This window comes from Pelobates fuscus, chromosome 4 (genome assembly GCF_036172605.1).
Source record: "Pelobates fuscus isolate aPelFus1 chromosome 4, aPelFus1.pri, whole genome shotgun sequence".
NCBI classification, from domain to species: Eukaryota; Metazoa; Chordata; class Amphibia; order Anura; family Pelobatidae; genus Pelobates; species Pelobates fuscus.
Window position 1 is genome coordinate 347,152,224 of NC_086320.1, and position 20,675 is coordinate 347,172,898.

General features: G+C 36.7%; 1 protein-coding gene across 4 annotated transcripts in view; it reads right to left on the reverse strand.

Moving 5' to 3' along the window:
• Positions 1-2,669: 2,669 nt before the first annotated feature.
• Positions 2,670-20,675, reverse strand: part of NEBL (nebulette) — a 200,603-nt gene continuing 182,597 nt past the window's right edge. The window contains exons 23-28 of one of the 4 annotated variants that reach the window (XM_063452524.1): positions 20,466-20,570; positions 19,934-20,105; positions 18,250-18,342; positions 17,345-17,488; positions 10,913-11,043; positions 2,670-5,338 (exon numbers count right to left, since the gene is read on the reverse strand). In XM_063452524.1, coding sequence (XP_063308594.1) covers positions 5,162-5,338; positions 10,913-11,043; positions 17,345-17,488; positions 18,250-18,342; positions 19,934-20,105; positions 20,466-20,570 — 822 coding nt within the window. In that variant the 3' untranslated portion in view covers positions 2,670-5,161. The remainder of the gene's footprint in view (positions 5,339-10,912; positions 11,044-17,344; positions 17,489-18,249; positions 18,343-19,933; positions 20,106-20,465; positions 20,571-20,675) is intronic. The other 3 variants (XM_063452526.1, XM_063452525.1, XM_063452527.1) reach the window with 3 other exon arrangements.

Here is a 20,675-nt window from a genome sequence, read left to right on the forward strand (position 1 = left end):
TTTTTTTTTTATCTTGCACATATTTGTGTAAAACGTGCTGTCTCTTGTTCCAAGCCATGCTAATGCACATTATTACTTCTTACTGAACAATTTGAAATAAGACAAAACTCTGAATTGTAACACATGTAATATGGATCTTTACAGTCAATAAAATGGAATATGTGCCGCACTAGCCGATCTCGCAGTATACTTAGAAAATGTTCTATTCGTAGATTTTAGTTTTTTATCTTCAGTAAATACAGAGAAATACCCACAATGTTGTACAATGCTGCAGCACTGTCTGTTTGCTAAGCTAGTAATTGTTAAGGTTATAAAAAAAAAAGTTCAGCTTGAAAAATTGTCGAGATGGAGGATTTTTCCAGTTTGCCTTTTATTTCACTTCCATGTGTAATTTCTTTGTTAATTCTTCGCTGTTCTAATTTTAGTAAATACACAAGTGGGTGATCACACATAGACCACGGGTGTAAACTGCCTAGAATTTGCAATTATATTTTCATTTACTACAGTTCGCTATTTCGTAAATAAATCTTATCTGTGAACATAAATGTTTCTTAAAAAATTAAAAATTTAATTGAAAGTAGCTCAATCACTTTTTGTGGTCATATTCTGCATAGACTCCCTAAGCAGACATCCCCACTTTATATGTGGCAGCCCAAGGGGTGAACCAAAAGATGCATATACGTACCTGAAATTCTCCTTCATCCGCACCTTCATCTTCTCTCATCAGCTTCTGGTGATTCATCCATCAGGAGCCGTGTCAAGGTCAAAGTTAATGGAAAACCAGTATGAGTGAGAAGAAGCTCGATACCCACATCTCTCACTAGCAACTGCTGTTGGAACTTACAGAAGTTGTACTAATTTTATCTTATGATATATTTTGATTGCTCTGAAATTTCAATGAAATTCCAATGCAATTAATATGAGTTTTTCATAAAGATTATATCTATATATAAAAAAAAAAATCTAAATTCATATTGTTGTAGTAGAGCTGCTTTAAGCTATACATTTGCTTGAGATTGCATTGGCAAATTGGATCGTTGGTGTTTTTCACTAAGAAAATAACGTGGTTATTTGACAACCAATGAAATCCCCAATTGAAGGGTATATCGGAGGAAATGTCTTGATTAGATAATCAATAGTAAACAAAGGAGGGATCTGCACTCTCATCATTTGGAGACTTTGCTGTACTGTACCTAGATCTGGGAAACCCCTATGTCATATAGTGAAGACAATGTAGTCCAGGCACCCCAGGTCTTTCTCAAACAGCAGTTTTATTGGAGAAACCCGGCAAACACAGCAACGTTTCGATCCACACTCGAATCTTTGTCAAGCTGACAAAGATCGAAGTCAGCTGAGTCAGCTTGACAAAGTTCCGAGTGTGGATCTAAACGTTGCTGTATGTGCCGTGTTTCTCCAATAAAACAGCAGTTTGAAAAAGACCCTGAGTGCCTGGACTACATTGTCTTCACTATAGATAATGAATAGTGCATAATGTTAATTTTATTAGCATTCCATATACATTTACGTGTAATGCTTCAATTGAAGATTTCATGCTCTTATTATATCCAACTTAGGTTCACGCCCATTATTTGGAGGGACTCTGATTAAGCAAGCTCGTTTACTCTCTTTCCTGAGTGATTTTTGTTTATTTGGAAATCAACTTGTAAATTTTAGAGCAAAAAAAAAAAAAAATACGCTCCAGCCCGGCTCTCAAGACACTGCAACTTGACAAATATTTAAAAAATCCCTTGGGTTTAAATGTTACTATACAAAGTAATGGTCCCATGATATTTATGTAGGCAGTATCCAACATATTGTTGCATTGTTCCAAACATGATCTGTGCTTTTGTTTGACACTATTGCCTCAATCTATTACTTTTGCATAAGCTGTTCAAATGATTTCACATTTCTGGAAACACTTTTAAAATGCTTTTGAAAAATAATTTCATATTCTAATACCTAGATATTCCTTTATGCTGTGATATATTTTTTTTAAATATGATATTATTATATTTTGATATTTAATTTTAACAGTTCACCCAAAAATATGAAATCATCTGAAAATCGTATAAATATTAAATCGGTGCCCGTGTATCTGGTTTTAAACATGAGATGGGATTCTTATTAAAATGACAGCAAATGAACCTGACAAACAAATTAAACCACAGTCACAAAATTACAGGATGACAAGATAAACATTTGAATTTTGCATTTAAGCCTTTACAGTCTTGCCACATTTGCATGTAGTATTTACTGAGATTCAGATGAAGCCAGTATTTAATGTTGCAGTAAATGGTGCACTGTGAGGTTTTGAATTTCACGGGCAAATATTTGAGTTGGAAAATCAAATCAAAGTATTTATCCAGCCCAACAACTACACTTTGCAGTTTAGATGGTAACACACCAAATGCCATTGTTTAGTAAATAACCACTTATCAATATTTTTATTTTCTGATCTAAATGCAGAAATGTGGCAAACTTTAATTACAAAGGTCCGTTTTGGGGACAGACACAAAAGAAACGTCATGATAATTCACTAAAGTGTGAATTGTCAAGACTTTAAACTTAATTCCACATTTTAGGACACAATAAGCTAAAATGAAGACATAGCTGACTTGGAGAATTATTTGCAATATTTTGCCTTACTACATTCGTAGTTTTTTAAAATGTTTCCCAAAAGCTTTAAACTCCCATCTGGATTTCAAATCATCACCTTTCTTTAAAAACAAGCCCTATATACAATATGTTACTTTTTTTGTATACTATTACTCCCAATTCCAAAGTTTCCTTCAAATACACTTTGTGCTCTTACATGAATCTATAGATGGTTCAACCAAAAGCTCTTTTTACAAATATGAAACTCTTTGGCACATTGACAAATAACAGTGCCCCCAAGTGGCAGAAAACAATAATGACTCAAGTTTCCTAGTCCCCAAATTTCATCTCTTCTTTACATCAAACTCTTTTGTAGATAGTTATTTATACATTACACACAGGGCTATTATACATTCTCAATCAAACAGCACTGTGTAGTACATTAATAAATTGTAGTGTGAAAGTTATTATAACAGTTGTATCAATATTTGCAATTATCCCATTTTTACATAGGTTATATGTTTTCAACGGATGCTGAATATATTTACAGGACAGGTTTGATGGTATACTATGTTCATTTATTTTTATACCAACACTGATGGTATACCAATGTTCATTTATGTTTTACTTAGAGTGACTTATCTAGTTTTGCCAAGGTAGGGAAGAGACAATAGTCTTCGGAATACACTGCAGTCTGCAATTTAGGTGTTGTTTATCCCACTCGTACATGAAGACACACCTTTTGAAATATGTTATATTCAAAATACGTTAAAATAACAGTTAAAACTACTAAGAATGGTTTAGTGTTTCTGTATGTATGCTTATATAGTGCAACACACAGACTTGTTGGGGTTGTATTTTACCTTTAAACTCATCATTTTTGGTGGTCTTCGAAACTGTGTCAGAATATATTATTTGGAAAAATTATTAGTGTTCTAATATAAAGAAAAAATAATTTTTTTTTAATATTAATTTTTTTCTAAACAATATGCTAAATATTTCAAGCTACACCAGTAAAATAATATTGATAAAATAATTTTTATTTTAGTGCATTGTGTAGAACTCATGATTGTCCAGTACTATCCCAGTGTATTTTTTTTTTTAATTCGGCACATAATAAATCTACAAGCAAATCGGTGATATAATATACGTATCAAAACAAATCAATTCAAAGAAACAGCATACTGTTAATGATAATGTTTCCTAGACTTTGGTGAATGTCATTTAATATATTGTGCTTTTTTTATATATCCTTTTAGTTTGCAGCACTGCATAAAAAGCACCTGAATCTGTTCAGGACAGAAAAGTCATAAAAATGCCTTGTCGCTACGCCAGTTTTGACATGTCGCAAGTCCTGAATGGGTTAAAAATCTAATTTAACCATTAATATTACCTCTAAGTAGATTTACAAAAAAATATAACGCACCTTCCAGTTATGCGGATTATTTCTTAAACATTTACATTTAATAATACAAGTGCTAAAGTATTTTTTTTTTTTTAAGTTTCTATAACTTATTTTGTAACATATGTTTTTCTCCAACGCATTGAGGCATCATTCATTCTACACCTATCCTCAGTAGAAACCAGTAAGATAAAGTGTTGGCTTGGGTTAATGCCTCAATAATCACACCTATCTCCATTAGACAAAACCATCTGGTGTTGCAATGGATTACATCATAACAAAACACTGTCGGGTCTGAGAATATGATACTATGATCTTACCCTTTGCTGCAAATGGCAGTGACTAAAAGCAAAAGAAAGATACTTTTTATATATATATATATATATATATTCTTTTTTTATTCTTTTGGTTTTCTATATTTTTGTTTACCTATTAATATCATTGTACAAGTAGTTTTAATTAGGATACTGTGAATAATGTTGACAAAGGGAAAACTATTACAGAGCACTATAGGTTTTAGCCCAACTGGTAAAGAACAGGAGTAATACTGTTTGTCTTAGAAGAGCTTGATACAGGAGTTTAGGGAATATATATTTTAAAATATAATTTTAAGATTTCATACTAGTACAAGGCTGCTGTTGGATTATTCTTTATGGAATCCATTGGAATGGATTTAAAAGTCAAAGGGATATTAAAGCATTATGGCAAATGTAATTAATCCATAGTTACCAGCATTACTGGGTAGACAAAGATTATATAAGGTATAGTAATGCAGAATATATAAAACCACATGTAATATTCCTTATGGATTGTCTAATAATATCAGCCCTCGAGTAGTTTGTTTAACTGCTTAAGCATGAAAATATGAGTGGACGTCAATGGAAAATAAAACTTAATTCTGTACAGTACCATTTAAAACCTTTTGCGCTGACAGGTCGGGCAGAATAGTAATTGTGCCACCATTTCCATTTACAATTTATTTAATTTTCCTATCAATATATGAAGCTTGTTATAAGAGTCTATGACACTGCTTTTTACATAAGCACGTCATGTAAAATTTAATTTTGTGATTTAGAACGATAAGTAATTCATGATCCATCTAATCCTCACCAACATAAAAAAAATGCATAGTGCGTACTAAATAAATGAAAGTAAAGCGTTCTATCAGTTACAAAGCTCAATATAGTTTGCCGGAAGCATTCCTGCTTTCCCAGTCCTTTGTACAGTCCCGTACATCCAACCTTCATCAATGGACTGCACATTGACTATATAATCGCCATCCCGGAATGATACTTCGTCTTCATCTTGTGCACTGTAATCGTACATAGCCCTGAATGTTTTCTGTGTGGGAGATAAACAAGATTACGAATTAGGAATGTGACCACCCAAGTGGCCAATTAAACACTTTTAATGCAATTAATGAAATGGGTACTTTATGACGATACACATTCCCAATAGAAAATGTCTAGCCATTGCATTTTCTAAAAATGATCGGATATTTTTCTAGTATTGTTTCATTTTGATGTCTGACACAAGATTATGCCTTTAGAACCCCTGTAATCCAGTTACATTTTGTGCACCGTGTTCTATCCACTTTAAATGAAAGATCGGCACCCTCATCTAAAATGGGTTAACCATGACATTAAAATATCCAGTGTGCGGGCTGAGGGCACTATTTGCTTCCTAAACCAATATTTAAAACACAGAAACAGCCTAGAGTGCACACCTAAATAAAACAATCATCCATACAGTTTGGAACTTTAAAGTTACTCCATCCAAAAAAACAGTATTTTTGACACCACCAGTAGAGACGGAGCAACACGTTAATATGAGCACAACACAAGCCACTGATAGCAAAACTCTCCTTCTACTTCCTTTACTACCCTCCGACCCCTCCCACCCCCTTTCTCCCTCACATACTGACCAACTCACTAGACTTTCGCGCAAGGAGTTCTTTGTTGGGACTAACCAATAGATAGTAGCCACTGGTGACTGGGAAAATGCCCCATCCACACAGTGGGAGAGACACATACCGACACCACGCAGACGAACATCCAAATGGTCACTAGGGTAACAACCTCACACAAACACTGTTATTGAAACGCTAACTGGTAACCAACTGGCATGCAGCTAACCCAATAACAAGGGAGACCTGCTTAAATGTTTAAGGAACCTGCGAGTTCCATGGTGTTACGCTTTATTGACACAGACCTGAGTGTTGTGCACTTTACCGTTCTATGTTATGCTTGACTCAAAAAAACAAAAAAAAGGATGATGGGAAAACCTCTCGTCGAAATAAACAGATATTAACAAAAAACAGCATTTTAAGAAAATCGTGGTTTTGGTTAGAGCAATCCTGGTCGCACCTCACTCAAAGTTTAAAAAAATAAAAATAAAAAAAGAACAGAACATAAAGCTAAAACATACCTTCATTCCAGTAGTAAGGCCAAATTCTTCCCTCAGGTTGATCCAACTCCACTGATGCCACTCCCACTAGCTGCCATGGAAGCATATGAGATGGAGGGATGGATCACTGAGGGATGGACCACTATTGCATGCCTGTCACCAGCATAGTGTGTGTGCTGTCAACGGATTCCCAGTAGGCACAGAATTGATATTAACCAGCCCAGAACTCTAGTACCAGGATTTCTAATGATGCTCCAATTATGCTTTGAGAGGTGGAGTTACACCTCCGGGAGAAAAGAGACTAAACTTTGTATGTGCAGTAGAGCTCCTAGTAGTACTCAAAGTGTGAGTGTGCTCTTCATATTAATTCCATTCAAAGTCATATTGTTAATTCATACTGCACTATTGTTTGTCCTTTTTGTTCTTTTTTAAGGATATATATATATACAAAGCACATTAATTGACTCATTCATGTACATGTATACTAAACTATCACATGCAAGGGTTTCCTTTATTTCTCCTAAATTTGGCACAGTATATCTGTCTTTTTTCTCTGGTCTATTGGTTTTACAAGGTTTGGGAATCCTTGTTAAATTTACTGCTACCTACACACATTTATTTATTTATTTATTTATTTATTAAAAATTCTTAAGAAACGCAGTCTTATTACCCATAGGGTCTCGATGCGCATACCAGCAATAAAACAGACAAAACAATATCCAGCAAACAACAGCATTATAATCACATGCATTTGAACCAGGTTAAAAGTTTCATGTCATCCCATACGCCTGAGCAAATAAAACTGTTTTTAAGCTCCGGCGAAACTTCAGTAGATCATTCTCAAGTCTTAATGTCAGAGGCAGGGAGTTCCAAAATTGCGCTCCCTGAACATCACTCGTTCTCCCTCCGCACTTTTTCTTTTTAAAATTTGGAATCTTCAATAAGGCTAAATCAGCCGATCTCAAGGATCGACTGGGAGTATAGCGTGTGAATTTATCCTTCAGATAGTCTGGTCCCATACCATGGACTGCCTTATATACCAAACAACCATTTTTAAACAGAACCCGTTCACGAACGGGCAACCAGTGCAAGGCTCTTAATGATGGAGTGATATGGTCATTGCGGGCCACACCCGTAAGTAGCCTTGCAGCTGCGTTCTGTATCAACTGTAGCTTGTGTATGATGTTCTGAGGCAGTCCAATGTACAGAGCATTGCAGTAGTCCAATCGGCTACTGATGATGGCGTTGACCACCGAGATTTGATCGGAGGGGGCAATGAATCTGAAAATAGACGTCAGAAGCTTCAGGTGGTAGTGGCAAGAGCTTACCACCTGATTAATCTGAGGCTTCAGTGTCAACCTGGAATCGAGAATATTACAAATTATAGTGAGTGTATGTGCAGCATTTCATAGAGAAACATTGCACGTACAGACTCCAAGCACCACGAACAGTTCATATCACTGAAGTGCTTGGAGAAATCCCAAGCTGGAGAATATATTGCAAAATGGCTTTAGTTCAAGTGCCTTTGTCTGGAGAGTTATCACAAAAGATATGCCAAAATTACACAGAGATGCTGGACAACAGCTTCACGTCTGTGAATGCGAGATGAAGAAGGCACCGAACATGTAAAGGTAAGTGTACACAGTCTCCAGTACAGTAAATACCAAAGCAGTGTATCAATCAAAAGTGTGTGTTTTATACTCCAACTGCTGGAGAACCTTTATTGAAATCAGAGGAAAAGTAAATGTAACAAGACTGTTGGCTAACAAAAATAAGAACTTTATGATATACCATTAAATGCTCATCATGCTAGACATAGTAGTGAGCTGTCCCAAACTGTGGAGTTTTTTCACTCAACAGGAGCAAAGTAAAAATGAATTGCAAGACATTGTATGACAATGAGCGAGTTGAAGAATGTTTACAAATCAGTGCATTTTGCCTTAATGTTGTCCTTTAGTTTTTAATTCAGCGTAGCTCAGTGTTTAGTGAATAACTATGTGTTGTAGCATGAAAATCCGATAATGATTTTGTATTCAGCGAACACTCTGACGAGACTTGATGGTCACTATAGATAGAGCATGCTGAGCGGCTAAGTGTGGTATAAGGAGTTTTACAATTGGAAAAGCAAAAATTGCTAAATTGTTCACTAAAGAAATAGACAAGAGGATAATAGACATTGTTGAGTATGTTTTAGACCAGCCTACATGTATTATATGCAATATGTTTTGTCTTTGTCAAGCTGCTATCCCATTTCATTTAAAATAATTAGAGCCAGTATCTTCCTTTTTGGATCTGAGAGGTCTTACTGACTCCCTAACAAAGCTTCACATAATGAAGATAGACGTCTCTATGAAGCAGAGATATTATCAGGCACATGCTGGCAACATCTGTTTTTCTTCTGTGAAATATCAAGATAAAAGCAAGTTTCCTGCATCATTTTATTATGTATGCTAACTTTTCATTTGAAATATAATGAAACTGTACCAATATTATTACTGTATTAAACGTTGGAATGTTGTGCAACCGAGCCCTAGCAGCCGGGCCATATGGTTATACAATTATTCAGGATAGCATTGTTAATATCCATACGTAATATACACATACAGGATTCTTCTTCAACATGTGAACTGCCAGTGATACAGAGGGAATTTCGAAATGTAGGCCAAAATAGCCAAATTAGAAAATGATCATCCTCTTTAGTTCAGCTATTTTGGCCTTAAATTTGAAATTTGCTGTGAATTCACTTTGACTATCCGACAATTTTCACTTTAGTGATTAACCCTGTATGTGATCAAGAGCAGAAATTATCAATATAAACACTAGATGGCAGTGTAATTTAAGGTTACTCTTTCACAATTGGTATGGTGACTCCTCAAATTCACACTTCAGGTAACGTTACCTATTCAATATTGCATGGTATGTTTTGGATGAGATATTTTTTTTGTCACCATTGTTAATATCTTGTAATTTGATTTGATGTTCTAGTGCTGAGAACATTAAAGTTCTAATCTTTTCCGACCCTCACTGCCAATAACGAAAATAAGAGAAGTCATATGATAAAGTATGTTCCTTCTCCAGGCAGTTTTAATGTTGAATCATTATCACATCTTCCAACCCAGATACAGAACTCTTATATTTTTGTAGATATATTGGATTTTTTTTTTTTTTTTTATCCATCTTCATATTTCAGATAAAACGAGACAAGCCAGCTTAATGGACCTTAATTACTAAACTGAATCCCAACAACTCAAACATGTTCCTTAATTGGCTAAATACTCATCAGAAATTATATTTTCATGGGAATACATGTCTGACTTAAGCGAATAAAGCCTTTGACCGTACATTGATCATATGTGTACTGACTTATAGAATGCTGTGGGAAGAGGCTTAATTAAGATACATGGGCTAAAAATAAATTGTCATTGGTAACATCTGAGCATTATGCAAGAACATGCCTCCTCTCTGCCCTCTGCCTCACCCACTATGCCACATCTCATCCTCTAGCGCGACTTCTGTTTGTACACATTTACTAAAACTGGAAGCATTTATGACATATTACTACTAGACACACTAAAAATAGTAAAAAAATATTTGCATTCAAATTATCATGTGGAAGTAGAAAATATAAAAACAGATTTACAGAACACACATTTAACCTGACTCCACTCTCCCAAATGAAGAACTGTACATTTTGAGATAATGGCATATTCTAAAAACTAACTCAACTTTATGAGTTATTTTTTTTTTTTAGAATCTTTAATTTCAAACATGCAAAATCTTACAGAATTTGAATATATTTTAAATTGGTATCATGTTATAGTTAAGTTGGCATAGGAAAGAACAGTGTGAGAGAAATATAGAACTCACTGTTATGAATATATGGGGAACGTAAGTGTAATCAACTACTTGATACATTATGCTTTTTTAATTATTTATTTGGCTTTGTATTAAAATCAGGTCTGTACTGGCAGAGCTTGGCATCCAATGCAAATTCAAAATGTCTCATGATTTCCTAACTGTGTGTGCATGCTGGTAAAGAAACATGGGAGGAAGATGAATGACACACAAGGTGCACCCTCAAATCTGTATGGCAACATGGCTGAATGTAGTGTTAATGTGTTTATATTTAACTCTGTGAACCTACACAAAATAAATGCTACAAAGAGTTAAACATGACAATTCCTCTTAACTTGCTTGAATTCATTTTATGATGCTCTTTAGCCTTGTCATCACATTTATTATCATAGATTACACTTACAGAACCAGAACCACTGAGGTGCTACTCAAGGGTAGATGGATCAGTTGACAAATAATTGGGGCCACTAACTATCCTTTCTACATGTAAATAGAGGAATCTGTAATAATATACATTTTTGAAGAGTGAAGAATGTTGCATGTATTGGTCAGTGGTTCGCGGTTATTTTGACATTCGTTACATGTCAACAAAGAAATTCCATAATGAGAAATATTAAGAACTAATGATTGTCAGATCAGTTCCTTTGTGCTTACCATACTCAGAGAATGTGACTGGGATTGTGCATGTGGGGACTGCATGGACCTCATAGAAGACATGCTGGTCTGGTGCATGTACCCATAGCTTTGCGGAGGTGACTGCTGGTATGCACCAGGTAACACTGGGGCTGCAGATAAAAATTCAAATTAAATTTATAGAGAGACGTATACAATTACAATTATTTACATAGCACCAACATATTCTGAAGCGTTGTAAATGTTGCAGCGTATAGACATAAGACTATTAAGATACATTGAAAACCAGATCCATCACTCTCAATTTATGTTTAGACGCTTTACGCACATTATGTTAAAGTCCATATTATTTTGAATGTCTCCAATTTATTATCATGCTGACTTTTATGTCCTTAGTGACGGATTTCATCGCATCATTCCCAGGCTGTATTTTAAAAGCAGTTAGCCTAATATGTGAACTGCTGTCTGCGTTTGTTTAAATGAGGGAAGGAAAAGACTAAATCATAATAAAATATATAATAAACCAGTGATATTCGTTATATTAGTGAATTTATAGTTCTCTCCTCAACTCCCCCTATTAGTGACTTTCTGCCATTACATATAGCCTTGTATCCCAGCCTACATGGCTGTAATCTTGTATAAACACAGGAGAAGTCTTAATATAGTGACAAACAGTTATTCACCTCTGAGGTTATATTTGCTCACTTATAGTTATATAGTTGCTCTAACTAAAATTTCAACTTCATTCACGAAAGGATATCTATAAATAGTAGAGATATGATACGAGTCCCCAAACATTAAACATTACTGATGGGGGAGATTAATAAGGCTGCACAATTGGGTAATTGTTAATCATGGGAGATTTTAATTATCCAGACAGTGATTGGGCAAAGGGACTTTGTACTAGTAGCACACTTAAGAGAAACAGGTTTCTGAACTTGATAACGATAATTTCATGTCTATGTTAACAAAGGTATCAACTGTAATAAATGCTTGTCTGGATCTTGTCATAACTAACATTGTTTTAAATATTTATATAAAACCATGAAAAAAGTGTAGTTTTAATATATATATTGGAAACAATGAAACTACACTTTTTTGTGGTTATTTGATTCATACCATCCTGGTATACATTACAACATCAAAATTAATAAATTCATACAATCCTGGTATGCATCATGATATCAAAACTTATTAAGCACTTTAAGACGAGTTGTTAGTGATTCAGAACTATTAAAAACTAAATTAGCATAAAGCAACACAAAAACAGTGTTTCAACCTAATAAAAGCAGGTCTGTTACTTATTTGTTTGAGTTTTTTTTCTTTTTGCATGGTTACAGTCATTTTAACTATAGATCTGTTTCTTTAGTAATGTGCTCCAATTTCAACTCAGTGCTGTGTGAACTTCCTGGTGGTGCTGTGTGAGCTCTTCCTGGTGGTAATATCAGTGTTAATTGGCTTCTCTTCTCGTGTAAACTGATTATGCTATAGACTGTGAATGGGAAGAAAGGCCACTAATGTAAAATAGTCTCTACCTGTCCTTAACAATAACAAGACATATTAGAAATAAAACAGTATAAAGACAAGAACTGCAATCATGTCCCATTATTGTTTTAATTTTTTATCATTAGTATAGTGTTAGTTCCTACACGATAAGTGTTACCAATAGAGATAGATAGAAAAGATAATAAAAATAGACAGATATTATATACAGGCTCAAAATGTCCACGTCATTGTCTAGTAAAAGTGCAGCCCTGGCAAGATGAAATTGGACCCTCTAGGCTTGCTATTGCAAGTAACTTTTAAATAAATATATATATATATATATATATATATATATATATATATATATATGAGTAATGCAAATATTTTGACCCTCGATTACCGATGCATTACATAGATAAAGAATTTACAAAATTAAGCAAAAACAAAAACAAATAAAATACCATTGAAAGTTCATAAGGCGTACTGACACTTGCACAAGAAATGTCCATAGAAGGCAGATGTCTCCTTCCCAAGTAGAACAATTAGTATAAGAAGCATATTATTCTAGTCTATGTGGTCTGCTCTTACCCCATAAACCTCTGTCCACTTATAACAGGAAACACCATTTCATATATGTATTGTGCTCATGGCTGGACTGGCCCACCGAGATACCAGGAAATTTCCCAGTGGGCCGTCGGCACCTGGGGCTGGGCAGACACCTGGGTCTGCTGGCGGTCGCTGGGGAAGGTCTGCTGGCGGCCGCTGGGGGAGGTCTTCTGGCGGCCGCTGGGGGAGCTGTGCTGTCTCTGCTCCCCAGCGTGCAGCTTAATGAGACCGGGGCCGGAATATGATGTCATATTCCGGCCCCAGTCTCATTCAGCAGCGTGCAAGGGCAGGAGAGCAGAGCCAGCGTAGCTTCCCCAGCGGCCGCCAGCAGACCTAACCCAGCGGCCGCCAGCAGACCTCCTCCAGCAGCCTCCAGCACAGACAGCCACTGCACGACCCCCTGGCAGGTAGGAGTTATGTGTGTCAGTGTGAGTTTGTCTGTCTGTTATGGTGTGTGTGTCTGTCTGTGTCATGGTGTGTCTGTCTGTCTGTCTGTGCCATGGTGTCTGTCTGTATGGTGTGTATATGTGCCTCTGTCTGTCATGGTGTGTGTGTGTCTGTCTGTGTCATGGTGTGTGTGTGTGTGTGTGTCTGTCTGTGTCATGGTGTGTGTGTGTCTGTCTGTGTCATGGTGTGTCTGTCTGTATGGTGTGTGTGTGTGTGTGTCTGTCTGTGTCATGGTGTGTCTGTCTGTATGGTGTGTGTATGTGTCTCTGTCTGTGTCATGGCGTGTGTGTGTCTGTATGGTGTGTGTGTGTCTGTCTGTGTCATGGTGTGTCTGTCTGTATGTTGTGTGTGTGTCTGTCTGTGTCATGGTGTGTCTGTCTGTATGGTGTGTGTGTCTGTCTGTGTCATGGTGTGACTGTATAGTGTGTGTGTGTCTGTCTGTGCCATGGTGTCTGTCTGTATTGTGTGTGTGTGTGTCTGTCTGTCTGTGTCATGGTGTGTCTGTCCGTCATGATGTGTGTGTCTGTGTCATGGGGTGTGTGTCTGTCTGTGTCATGGTGTGTGTGTCATGGTATATGTGTGTCTGTCTGTCTGTCATGGTGTCTGTCTGTATGGTGTGTGTGTGTCTGTCATGGGGTGTGTGTGTCTGTCTGTGTCATGGTATGTGTCTGTCTGTCTGTCTGTGTCATGGTGTGTGTGTGTCATGGTATACGTGCGTCTGTCTGTCTGTGTCATGGTGTCTGTCTGTATGGTGTGTGTGTCTGTCTGTCATGGTGTGTGTGTGTCTGTCATGGTGTGTGTGTCTGTCTGTCATGGTGTGTGTGTGTGTCTGTCTCATGGTGTGTGTGTGTGTGTCTGGCTGTCTGTGTCATGGTGTGTGCCTGTCTGTCTGTGTCATGGTGTGTGTCTGTCTGTCTGTGTCATGGTGTGTCTGTCCATCATGGTGTGTGTGTCTCTGTCATGGGGTGTGTCTGTCTGTGTCATGGTATGTGTGTGTGTCTGTCTGTCATGGTTTGTGTGTCTGTCTGTCATGGTGTGTGTGTGTGTCTGTCTCATGGGGTGTGTGTCTGTCTGTCTGTGTCATGGTGTGTGCCTGTCTGTCTGTGTCATGGTGTGTGTCTGTCTGTCTGTGTCATGGTGTGTCTGTCCATCATGGTGTGTGTGTCTGTCATGGGGTGTGTATCTGTCATGGTATATGTGTGTTTCTGTGTCTGTCATGGTGTATATGTGTGTTTAAAAATTGTGTTTTTGCTCACCTTTTTTTTCCCCACGCAGCATGCTGGTCTCCCCTCGACTGGCCCTGCCTCTATGGCTGAGATCATCAAGCTTGATGATCTCAGCCAATCCAATGATTTGCCATTGGATTGGCTGCAAAACGTTACACCAATCAGCATCTCCTCATAGAGATGCATTGAATCAATGTATCTCTATGGGGAACGTTCAGCACCTACAGAGTGTGGAGGCCCTGAATGTAGGTGCACTGACACAGGAAGCACCTCTAGTGACCATCTGAGTGACTGTCACTAGCGGTGTCACTTTGAAGCAATGTAAACACTGCCTTTTCTCTGAAAAGTCAGTGTTTACGTTGAAAAGCCTGTAGGGACATGCATATATATATTACTCAATCATCTGTCATGGCAAGACATTGCCTTACATATTACACGCGACAATATATGGCGCAGTGACTTATGGGGCTAGCATAAATTATTTTTCCAGGGCTGCTTTGTATCCCTAGTCCGGCCCTGATTGTGCTACCTATTTAATATTATTGTTGAATTAAGATTATTGTTTTCCTTTTCTGCCTCTACATCTGCACTGTCTTCATTAAAAAAAAAAAAAAATAGGATAGCCACAGGGGGCTTTTGTCATAGCAGGTCACATCCATTGTGGCCATCTGGTAGGAAGAGAATGCAATGTTCAGGTAAGTATTTTTTTCTAATCTATACAGATTTACAATGTGCAAAAGAAATATATTTATTTGTGAAGAGGATTTTATCATCCATATGTTTTCTGGATGAGACGCTTGCTTTAAAGTTCAAAGGTCATTTTCATTATGTGAATATTGAGCTTCGATATACTTGGATTTAAATGCAGCCCGGTGATTAATTAGCAAATACCCATCGCAATGGTTTGCAGGATATAATCACTTTTTTTTTTTTTTTTTTATGCAATTCAATGAATAAGGGTAAAATGTAAAAAGGGGAGGAAGGCAGTTTGGGATTATATCACCAACCTTAAAAACATTTTGCAAGTAGTATTTTGTTCTCATGCCTTATAATGTACACATCTGGAAATCATAGGTTATTATGTATATGCTAGTGACGCACTGCAAACCACACGTGTTATTAGTATTTAAGGCAGCCGTCCCCTCTGTTGCATTTTTGAATGATTATTTAGAGTTTATCCAAACTATTTTTGTTCACATTTGGGTTCAGTATCATGTTCGTTAAAAATCCAGTAAACATTTTGTTTTTAGACTTGCATTCTGTGATCAAAGGGCTTTTTTCAGCAAACAGTGAACCGGCGGTGAATTAAAAATCAAATTTCAAAATTCTCAAGATAGCCAAGCTGTGCATATATATAGTTGGAGAATTTGTTCCAAATTACCTGTTTTAACCTAAATTTTGCAATTTGGTTTTCAATTAATTAAACTCAACTCTTTAGTGAATAAGCATCAACGTCAAGATTAAAGCAGAATGCACCTGGACTGAGAATAAAGTAGCATGTAAATTTTAAGATAAATGTTTGTATTAAAGGAGCATTGCAAGAAACATAACCACTGCAGCACACTGTAATAGTTATGGTTTCTAGAGTGCCCTGGCACCCCCATAAATGTAAGTAGTCAAAACATTTGCTAACATCTTAACAACTTAGCTGTGGCCCACTGGGCACTGGTCAGCTACCCACTTAGATGTGAAAGCTCCTGCTAGGAGCTTCTCTCAGCTCTCCTGAACTAACCTAATGTGCAGGGCCAGCTCACTGGCTGTGAGCATCCGCTGATTGTTCTCAGCCAATCAGCTAACCCCTGCACAAACTGGCTTTGCTTCCGTCAGATAACTTCTGGCTCTAACGGAAAAGGTGATCATTGATTGCCTGGCAGATCCCAGGTGAGTTGTCAAACCATTAGCAAACAGTTTGAGTGCTTACATTGGGGGGCACTATGGGTCTCCTTGCACCATAACTACCACTGCTAATTGTAGTGATTATGGTGTTCCGAATTTTTCTTTAAATTGGCTGAGTCACTGGAACTTACCTTTCTCGTTTCCCCTTCTCTTCCATTCTCCAAATCTGTTCTTCTTTTGCAATCGTTCTCTAGCAAAATATATAGACAATTTAAGGACTACTTTGTCTTATGTATTTTTCCTCCAATTGACAAATTTTGACAAAGTGTGGACCTTAAGACAAAGCTCCACTAACTTTGTCAAGATTTGTCAAGTCCAATTTTCCTGCAATACTCACCTGGTGGACATTCATTCTCTGTCCTCTGTAATCCCATTTATCTCTCTTTCCATGAGCATCCGTGCATGCCCAGTACAATAGGGAGTGGGCATGTGTGAGATCAGAAATGAGGTGGCAATGAAGGGCAGGAGAAGTCTGTGAAAACCGTGATCTTTTCAGAGGTAAGAATGGGGCATCTGTGCCAAATTAAATATGCAGGGGGGAATAGGAAGAGTTTAGGCGGGGGGGGGGGGATAAAAAGTATAGTTGCCTATCATAGGGATGCTTTAAGCTCCTTCGAAGATGTCATGATACCTTTTTGAAGCAAGGTAGGATGTCCCAGTCGCCAATAGCACTTAGAGACACGTTTTTATACTGAATTTATAGATGGATAAAGCTGCACAAAGGGTAATTCGAAAAAAAAGGAATGTTCAGAGGGCACAGCTGCTTTAAAGATGGAAAATATTGCATTGTTACCTCCGTCCCCAGATGGCTTGCTGCCCTCACTGCAGTAAGACAAACTAGGGTTCATCTCTGACATTTCTGACCTGTCGTCAACCTGACCCACATGAGTAGCACCGGCCGAGTGGCAGTGATGCTTACTGTAATGACTTGCTTTCTCTGAAAGTGAATGCAGTTTGTTGTAATAGATTGCAGAAATAACATAGTAAATAAAGATAAAGTGAAGATTTAAAAAAAAAAAAAGGTGAAAAGGTGAAAGAACTAATTTTGGTAGCACTGAAACAAAATCCGAAGTTGAATATATATTTTTCCATTTCAATAAATAGGGGCCTTGATCCAAATGGATCATTTAAGTATTTTAGTACAGACAATGTACTTTCCTACAGTTTGGGAATTACATTAATATATGTTTAAACATATTTACTGTCCTTTAACTCCTTAAGGACACATGACATGTGTGACATGTCATGATTCCCTTTTAATCCAGAAGTTTGGTCCTTAAGGGGTTAAAGATTCAGGAAGGCTTTAAACTAAAAAACTTGTTTGACCAGCCTGAGTATCTCAATCATTAATACAATAATTAAGAAGTAATTTTAAAATGCTTATTGTTTATATTGTTGTTTTAGAATAAAATATTAATAACACTAGCATGGACATTAACCCCTTAAGGACACATGACGTGTGTGACACGTCATTATTCCATTTTATTCCAGAAGTTTGGTCCTTAAGGGGTTAAAGCCTGAAAGGGAAAATTCAATCTAAGACATTTTTTGTATCTCCCAATGATTTTCTTTTTTTCTTTATTTGCAACATCACATCTGCTAAGGAAGTTTGTCTTTAAAATGGAAACCTGCAGTTATGGCCAGTTAAAAAGTTAGTGATTTTGGAACGGACTGGAGGAAAACCTTAAGCACCAATACCAGTTAACATTCGTAGACTCCTAGACTGAATATTGTCTTCCAGAGGGTCAATATCAAAGATGGAACCTGGATCTGTGCGCCAAACTTTGAGGTCTTAAGTAGGAAAGGAAAAAGTAGATGAAGAATGAAAAGAGCAGAAAACAAGCCTTAACAGGAAGAACAAAAAACAGTCATCTAAACTTTATTGCAGAATTACAGAGTATACAAACCTGATTTTATCTTACAAACATTCTACAGTTCCTTATTAAAGGCACACTGTAACTAAAAAATACATTTATTTTTAACAAGCGTTTCTTTATCCTTTCTGAATACTGCTCCTCTACCCTTGTTCAAATTAAAAAGAATCCATTAAACGTACTGGTATTTCTGCACCTAGACAGTCTCATTGCTGCAACTGCTCCACCATCTGTGAGATCATCAGGATGATTTTGGTCAAGTCCAATGTTTCTGATGGAGAACCAATGAGGACTCTTGCTGTATGCTACATTTACAATAAACACCACACTCCACCATCTGTAAGTTCTTATTGAGAAGCATTGAAACGCACGCTTCTCTATATTAATAACATTTGGAGTCCTCATGTTGTACATAATTATGTCAAACATGTAGAGTTTTGATTTTCAGAGGTCTTGATGAGGAAGATTCGGACAAATGCTTAGAGGGTCAGCCTAAATTATATTTATGTATTATTATTATTTTCTGATTTTATTTCATATTTTCATAGGCCAGCAGAAACACGATTTCTAATATCTCTAGAAAAAAATGTACAATATACTATTGACAGTCAAATTAAATTGCCAAACAATTATCCCAAAATAAGGAAGTACTGCAGGAAGGATGACCACTATGGCTAGAAGCTAACCTCTATACATGTCAAACCCTATTTTATTTGTTTACTTTTTCTTCATGTCATCAGATACAGCAGTGTAGTGCATTAAATGGTTGTGAGTGTTCTTTTTATATATTTTTTTCTTTCCTTCATATTAATGCATTTTCTCTTTCTCGTTACTCCTTTCCACCCCAACATAACATGTGTACCTATTTATAGCAATATGTAGAGTAATTGCTTGTTTTCAAACTGGGAAAAGCTTTGTCGACCATCAAATCTTTTGAAAAATAGGTGATTAAAAGCCATCATCATTTGCACTGTACATGGGAAATTAATACATAGGCAGCCAAACACTCAGAAAATATACTTATATACTTAGAATGCCTGGATTAAGATACGTAAATGAATGCACAGGTCATCACTGCTTCTACACCTTTGTTGTTCAGCTGGAGTGAATGTAAGCACATGGGCCTTGATTAAATTATAGCAGATGGTCTTTATCAGGAGTTTATCAGTTTGCAATACACGATTTATCGGTTTGGATCAATTAAACAGATGCTGTTAATAATTATCCGTGTAGATTTGGAACCAACACATATACTTCACATTGAAAATATATTCTGAGGTTATTTAAATCCATTTACTGGGCTCAATAATTATGGCCAGTTATCAGCAGATAGAATAATATTGAAGTTATAAATGCACATTGTTACTTACTATGAGTATTCGTTACTGATAACTGCACAATTTTAACAGCTCACGGCTTTGGTGGAAACATTCGTCTCTCTATGACACATCTGTCGCATCACCAGTTATTTTGTCTCTATTGAACAAAAGAAGGCAAAGCAAACTCACCAACAACAATTCCAGGTCTCCGATCCATTTCCACCACATGGGGATGGACTCCTTTATAGGCAGCATCACTGATAATTTGTGAATTCTTCCGAACACGTTCGGTCACAGGATCATCTACGACTGGGGTAAAGCCCCTACCTTTCGTCTTCTCAAAATCTTCATGGTATTTGATCTGGTAAAAACCATGAAAGAAATATGGTGTTATACACATAGAGAAGTACATGGGAATGTTAATTAAATAAACAAGAAAACACACGGGGTGACTTGTGAAACATGCACATCACAGCATGCACCACACATACACACTGTGTCAGGTTCGGTTATTCATTAGAAATAAAAAGTCTCACAATCTCATTAGTAGAAATATTTTATTGGTGTTCCGGTAAAATCATCCTAGTCAACGTGTAAGTGCTTTTCTATTAGTTCTGGAGACAAAAAGCATTATATTTAAAGTGAGTGCCATAGACACTGGGATGTCAGTGAAGCATTACCAAGTGCACGGCCCATTAGAGGAAATTTTCCATGATCCTACCATTGATATGTTGTTTTGCGTTTCTTTGACATGCCTCAGTTCTGGCGTGTCTAAAATTACGCTACGTCTACCTTTCATTTGTTTCAAGTCGCTGCTGTATTTAACCTGCAATAAACCAGATATTTAGTCAGGAAGAGTTAATTAGCACAAAAATGACAAATAATCCGATCACGGAGGCACATTTACAAAACGCTGCAAATTGCTTCTAAT